Source organism: Rhagoletis zephyria, unplaced genomic scaffold, assembly GCF_001687245.7.
Source record: "Rhagoletis zephyria isolate East Lansing unplaced genomic scaffold, Rhagoletis_zephyria_1.1 Rzeph_scaffold_10202, whole genome shotgun sequence".
Lineage (NCBI taxonomy): Eukaryota > Metazoa > Arthropoda > Insecta > Diptera > Tephritidae > Rhagoletis > Rhagoletis zephyria.
In genome coordinates this window covers 14,168-21,883 of record NW_016167280.1, presented here as the reverse complement: position 1 = coordinate 21,883, position 7,716 = coordinate 14,168, and the positions used below count along the sequence as shown (strand labels likewise).

At 39.5% G+C, this 7,716-nt stretch overlaps 2 protein-coding genes across 2 annotated transcripts; one reads left to right on the top strand and one right to left on the bottom strand.

The window, feature by feature from the left end:
* Nucleotides 1–6: 6 nt before the first annotated feature.
* LOC108376291 (probable RNA-binding protein 46) lies at nt 7–4,639 on the bottom strand (the record flags this gene model as incomplete). Its single annotated transcript, XM_017632490.1, has 5 exons — nt 3,620–4,639; nt 3,523–3,551; nt 3,337–3,451; nt 101–287; nt 7–38 (listed from the first exon to the last, which is right to left on the bottom strand). Coding segments are annotated over exons 1-5 (1,134 nt in total), but the record flags the coding sequence as incomplete, so codon positions are not given.
* A 675-nt stretch (nt 4,640–5,314) lies between these two features.
* On the top strand, nt 5,315–7,716 carry LOC108376290 (uncharacterized). Its single transcript, XM_017632489.1, is given in 6 exon segments — nt 5,315–5,704; nt 5,762–6,059; nt 6,062–6,261; nt 6,322–6,554; nt 6,624–6,934; nt 6,992–7,716. Coding segments are annotated over 6 exon segments (2,157 nt in total).

Below are 7,716 nucleotides of genomic sequence, written 5' to 3'. Positions count from 1 at the left end.
TTCAGCCAAAATATCCAAGTTGTTGCAGCAACTATACACTGAAAAAAAATATATATTGTTTTTGCTAGAGTATTTTTTTTTATGGTATTGTTATCCCTACAAATTTCGGCTCGAAATCCGTTCAGCAAGCGAACAATATAGTGGTATTTAGGAAAGCCAAAATTTTCTTCAATCAATAGCGTTGCAATTTCGCACATTGCAATGTGCACATCTTGAATCTCATGATCTACTGCCAACTCCATTACCATGCAACTGAGCTCCCCGCTTGTTGAGTCTTTCAAAAGGATCTAAACGAATTAAATGAAACATTGGTACAAAGGATATCGTAATCATCTATGTATATATGTGTGTATTCAACTTTAAAATAAGCTTTAAATTTAGAGCAGACTTGTAAATTTTAGTCAATCACAGAAATGTTAGAGCTTAGCACTACAGGCAAATATGAGTACACTCTGATCTAATGTTGCGGCCGTCTGATGCAATACACAAATCCGACTTGTGAAGGTACCCTTTACAACACCAACTACCTTTTCACCAGCCAACTTAAGCCCACTCAGCCAACACACTTTTCCCTTTGGTCCGACCCCGTCGAAACAGTACGTTAGTCGAAACTACCGTTAGTTGTGCCTGACGACGATTGATGGACTTGCCGATTGCGGTGGGCTTTGTAGTGCCTCTACAACATAGCTGTGCCGCGTCTGCCCGGCGGGCGACTGCGCGGCGTATTCGCGTATACATACACGATCTACTTGGGAAGACAGCGAAGCCTTCATCATCAACTGCACGACTTGTTCGCACGCACACAGTGACATCAATTGCACGCACACTACAAAAATGCTCTGCCGGAGCTGCCCACGTCTGCTCTACAACAACAACTACAATTCACCAAGGTCTCCCTCTGAGAGCTGAGTAAATAAAGTAGGTATTAATTATTTGTATAATCAGAGATTCTACAGTGAAAAAATTTTGCGGAAATTTAATTCTACAGGAATTGGACCATATTCGGTCTCAAAGGGGGAACCGTAAAAAAAAAACTTGTTAACTGTTACTAGTTTTATGAAACTTTAATTTTATACATACATACATAGCACCAACAAAAAAATAAAAAATTGCCAAAAATTAACGGTTAGTCCTAGCTACTTCAAACTTGTTCTTTAATATACTAAAATGTAACGAATTTTTTTAACAAATTTTGTGGGACAAAAATCTCGAGAAAGTATCTTACAAATGTGTGATGTTACTACAAGGATGCTGTTTCAAGGCTAATACATCTAGAATCATTTAAAAACGTTTCAAGATCTGTTAGCTTTTGTGGAAAAAATTTGCAAAATTATTTTTGTCCCGTATTCGGCTCCCAAAAATATGGTCACCGTAGCCATAGTACTCCAACAAATTGAATGATTTAAACAGCATTTTGATGAAAGACTTCACTGCTTGATGTGAAAATAGTGACAAAATATATAGATATTGACTAAAAGTCTGCATTGCGTTCAGCAAATGAAAGGCATTTAAATGTACTGTAAACCGGAATTAATAATTTTGAAGAAGGTTTCCTACTATAACTAAAATATTAATCTACATATGTATACATGCATCTTTATATATTTTTTTCAAAGTTATTTTCCTGTTACCAAACGATATCTCCTTTATAATTTTTCATTTAGAAGGAGAGAAGTTCACGTAATATGCAAAACTTCTCCGTGACTCGGACGTCACTATTTGGGATGAGATTTCGATGGTTCCCAAAGAAGCACTAAGCGTAGTACTAGATCGACTTTTGGGAGACATAATGAATAATAGTTTCCCCTTTTGTAGGCAAAATCGTTCTGTTTGGTAGAGACTTCCATCAAGTGTTATCTGTCGTCTGCAGGAGTCACTATGGAGTTAATTAAAAAATCTCGTATGATGACAGCCGATCTAGGAGTAGAAATTTCTCTACTACGTTTGGCAGGTAAAAAAAAAAAACCGAAGTAACTCCCATCTTTCAATGAAAATGAGTACTGGCGACGATCTAATACTCCAGATTTTTCGCTGTCTAGATTGCACCCATTGTATTCGATTACCTGTTCCAGTGAAAAGGTACAAAATAACTCGAAGCATTTTCAACAATCAATGATCTACATAGGTATGGGAAGTGAACTTATTCTTTGGTACAATTTATGGAAGAAAAAGAAGTTGTCCGAAGAAGATTTGAAGGGTGTTGAAGTTGTAGACCTATTTAAAGAAGAAAACTAATATATAACAGCGATAAATATGGGTATTTCCATTTTGAGCAATTTTCCATGCACAACAGCGACTCTGAAGCGATCGTTTAGTACACTTCGTAGAGTAAAAACCTGGCTCAGAAGCACAACAGGAGAAGAAAGGCTTTCTGGACTATTGGACTATGCCTCATGAGCGTCCATACAAAACTCGTTACCGAAAACCGCGAGATGATTCAAGAGGAAATAATCGACAGTTTGCTGGAAATCGTTATTAGCTTAAAAATTATTAAATAAAAAATATGTAAAAAAAATGACCAAGTATATTTCGTTTTGCCCCCCCGCCCCCCTTACATCAGATCCTGGCTAGGTCCTTGTTCCAGAACCTGTTTTTCGCATGGGCAACTGCTTTTTCAAGATTTCGTTGATGTAACGATATTTATATGTAAAACAAACATTTTTTAGAGCAAATTTTAAACATTTTATGTGTAAACTGTGAAATTGTGAACATTACGTGTTTAGAATTGAACAAACAAATTTGAAATTTGTTCTACGCCACACATATATGTAATCAGAATAAACCAGCAGTGGTTAATTTAATTAATACGGAATGTAAGCTTGCATTCATTAAGAGCGGAAACTGGTTACCTATCTTAATATGCGCAAATTTAAACAAAACTTTATTGTAGTTTTCAAAAATTTCAGATAAAATTACACATCTAAAGTGACTGATGCAAACTGCTGAGCAAATTCCCCGAGTTAATTTATTTCAACTTCATTCTAAAGTATTGGATTCGAATAATTCGCTCGGGTAAGCTAGTAATAACTTGTTTATTATTGAATCAAATGCGATATTATCTTAAACATACAAATATGGGACCATATGGCATAGTAGCTTAAGACGGAAGCCGGGCTTTAGCATAATGTTCCATTGATAGCTTACGAATGCGAATGATACACTTTACGCCGAGCCATTGAAGAACTCTTGGCAAATCACGTGAAATCTAACCGAAAATCCCTTATGGTTTAAAGAATAAACGGATTATATTCAAGCCAGCCTCCACACTTAAGCTATTATGCCAAGCGAAAGCAGAAATTAATTATGTACGTATTTCATATTTTATTTTGTACTTACGCCCCCATACTGAATGCCTCTTTCACGAAAGCAGCGACCATAAACCACCACCGGTATGCACCAATTATTAGCCAAGCAGTACAGGCGCAATTTGGCATTGTAGTCATTCGGTAAACTATTAAATAATAAAAGTAAAAAAGAGCAAATTTAATTGCTCTTACTAAAATTTATGAACGAAAAACTTACCTCGCTCGGTGTCCCAAGGAACGCGGTTTCTAAAGTTTGCACCGAATCGAGACATGAAATAGTGACATATTATTTTGTTTACGCTACTAATACGTACCGTAATTTCATTAGAGCTGCTATTAAACTGAAGTGACTTGGGCTTCGCCCACTGAACCTTCAAATCATTACCCCACATGCGCATGCGTCCTGGCGTTGTACGTTTTTTCGCCTGTAACGCTGTTTCATGATCGTAAAATTCGATAAAAGCAAATCCACGATTCAGATCGCCCCTTATTGAATCTGTGGCTGATGACGCATGTGCCGTGCAGCGTTCCATGTCGTGAAAAGCGTTCTTGAAGCCAGCTTCCAAGGATGACAATGGCAGCTGCTTAGGAATGTTACTCACATAAAGACGATTTTTACCTTGTGAGCGGTAGACGCTCAGTCGTTCACCGTCAACGAATACAAATTTCAATAATTCGTATGCGGCCAGGGCTTCAATCTCCTGGGTATAGCGTACAAATGCATAGCCACGCGACAAACTGAACGACTCCATCATCAATCGCATTTCATATACTTCCCCGCAACGATACAGCCAGGCTAGAAAGTGCACTTCATCTAGTGACTTGGGCAAATTCGCAACATACAGCTCACATATGTAGGAAGGACGTAGACCAGCATAATCTAATGGCGGCCCAAATACTTTGCGTCCATTCTCCAAAATAGCTGGAAGAGCGGACGCCTTTTCAAGAAGTTCTTCTGCAGGGTTAACATTCTGCATGGGCGAGCACGATGCCAAGGACGTAGATGGAGACCAGGAAGATCCTGGCGACCAGCAAGCAGACGAAGTTCCAGACCTTGATAATGGCGAAGAGTCCGACATTTCCATTTGCAAGTATTTCGAAATCAAAATTATGTCACCAAAACCAGCAAAAGCACAAACAACAGATTTTTAATTTGACCCATTAACTACATTTCAACGGAAATTCGGGATTCCTGATAAAATGACGCACTTTGATTTTCCTGTGTCGATCGCAAAACAGAGTTGTCAAAGTGCTACGATGAATACTCCAAATAATCGTAACGAGATACGTAAGCCCGGCATAAGTTGAATTGAATTCGAATAAACCGTTGGCGGTGGTGGTGCTGTTAGATCAGCTGGGTTCTTCGCCTTACATGTATTTTGTTTTTGCTTTTATTTATTTGACAACACACCCATCAAAAGCAAAAAGAATACATGCAAACTTTGGGGCGAATTGAGATTTGACATAACACCCGCAATACAAAATACATAAGATTGTTGTATTTGCTATACCGCTACCACCTTGTATAAATTCGCCTTGTAAAAATTCGGCTTGAATTGAGTTTTTATCAATATACTTCGTGTCATACATAAGAATTAGTTAAAAAGCATTAAATATTTTAATATTGAAATTGCTCACATCATTACTTGCAACAACACTAACAAATTATACTCACGATGACAATCAGAACACACAAAAAATACAACAAAACCATATTTTTGACAAGGAGCACAATTTGCCTTGAAATCAGCTGCTCCGATAAACCCACCCTTTGTGAATACGCCTTGGCTCACGTCGTTACGTTACGCAAACCACGCTGTATTTGATTCATCGACTTCTGGCTGGCAATGCCGTACGTTAACGGGAAATTTTTAGGTAAATTCAAATTACGCACTGACTAGGCAGCATTGTATCAACGGAAAAGCCGTCAGCTAGAATTCAGTTTCGGCGCTTTGTTTGCGAAAAGGTTAAGAAAAGTGCAACAGCAATTCCAAACCTTGGATTATATAATGGAGTACACCTCAGGCAACAGTGTTAACCAGAACATGTGTGCCACAATGTGCACTCCTTTACATTTCGCTTACCCTTTGTCATCGCCGATTTCTTCGGATGGTGCAAGCGGAAGCAATTTTACACCATCTCCACCACAGTCTTCGGTATCTAGTCCACAGCTACAACGCTCCAGCAACTGCCAGCAAATGCAGCAATTTACACTCATGCAGATGAATGGCCGTAAAGTGCTTGGCCCTCCAGAGGGTTGGCACGGTCCACCGCCCTCAAGTGCATGTGAACTGTTTGTGCGTCGTATTCCCCGAGATCTAAATGAACAAAAGTTAATCCAGCCATTTTTACGATTCGGACGCATATATGAAATACGCTTGCCAATGGATTTCAATCAGGTAAATATTACAAATACGGAGCAAGTGTATGGAATAAAATCACTAAACACTTTGTAGGCAAATCGAGGTTACGCATACGTCAAGTATACCACTGAGGAAGAAGCAGCTTGCGCAATGGAAGTGCTGAGCCATTTTTATATAGCTCCTAAACGCAAGCTGGAAATTCTACATTCATATGAAAAATGTTGCTTATTCGTTAGCAACATACCAAAACATTTAGATGAAAGCGAGGTTGAGGAAAAGTTGCGTGCAGTTTTTCCCACTATGGAACGTGTATATTCTCGGGGGCCCGGTTTATCTCAAAGGAGTTTTGGCCAATGTCGCGAGAATGATGGGTATGACAACGCAACTTTGAAGGATTCAATGGATCGCACCAAGTTATGCTTGCAGCATCCAACGACCAAAGGAACCGTGGTCATGTCTTCATACACTTTCCTTCTCACTTGGATGCATTAGAAGCAAAGAAGAGTACAACGCCGGGAGTGATACGGATGTGGGATCGTGATTTAAAAGTTGTTTGGGCCAACACAGAACGTGACACTGACATGTCAAAATGCGTAAAGCTACAAAGATTTACAAATTTATTTGCTATAAACTATATTAATTTTTTTTTTCAGAATAAAACACTATTCGTTCGCAATGTGGATCTTTGCGTAAACAATCGTGATATCATCGACTTGCTTGTAAACTGCGTACCGCGGCAGGAGATACGTAAAATTACAAAAGTTAGAACAATAGCATTCTTTGATTTTACTACTCGCGAGGCGGCCGAGAAATGTTTGGATCAGTTGCAAGGAACCATGTTGCGTGGCCAACGGCTTGGCCTTGAATGGGCTAAGCCATCGGAGAAGTAAGTGAATAATAGATAAAAAAGATATGTATGTATTAGTTTTTAATATTAAAAATGTGTCTCTCAAAGGCAATCATTGCATCGCATGTGCAGGACGGACTTCGATGCAATGCTTCGTCTTAAATGCATTGCGAACTCCTGGCAAATTCCAGTAATAATCTTCGGTACGTACTACGAGCACGAGGGATTGCAGTATGGCGCGGTGATGCTGCGCAATGCCAATAGCACGGCGCGAGCTATTTTCTGTGCATTGCAGACTCATGAACTAGTCGACATCCACTCGCGTATTTGTGAAGTAGTATGTGTTCTTTTGGAGACCATAGGTACTTTTCCTGACTATAACTACGTGTTCTTCGTTGAGAAAGACAACGCACATCTTCGTAAGTAGCATATGCCCTTCTGCTCTCAACAATAATAATATTGATTTGAAATTCCAGTCGGAATGGTTACACATGATGCACAATCCGTTGGTTTCATCGCCTCTTTTCAGGTGCCAAAATATCTATGTTTCGATTTAAATGAGCTGATCGATCTGAGCTGGGCCGTGGCAACTTTGGCCGCTGTTAATGAAGATGATCTACTTCAAGCTTATCACGAAAGTTTTCTAGTGAATACTACGGCCACGTATTTACAAAATTTAGTGGTTTCCGGCCACCGGGTTTTCGGCACAGTTATGCCAAAGTATCGCAATAAGGCGCCACTAAATCACAATCTAAATGATACCCAAATAGTACTTGCTTTGTGCTACGTTACAACCGGTACCAATTCCGCATTACAAACCCGTCCATACCTCGCTTATCCTGCATCCATGTTTGATAGCGGTTACGAAGGGTTGCGTTTCGTTTCGCTAAAATTGTTACCCATTGCCGTCACCCAATCACGCTTTTTGGTGCATCACGTGCTCAACCATGTTCAGTTCGGCAATGTACAATATTTTCATCCGGAACAACGTTTCCAATATCCACCTTTATGGATCACTGGCTGCTCTTATACCAAATCACTGAAGCATCCCAAACAAGAGCGAATAACGCATGCTCAGCAACATATCACACAAAGTCAGCAACAGCACAGCTTAATGACAAATGGCACATATATGCCTGCAACTTATGTAAGCTCGAGCATTAAAACCCCGATCCACGGAGGATCGCTGGGCGAAAATTAG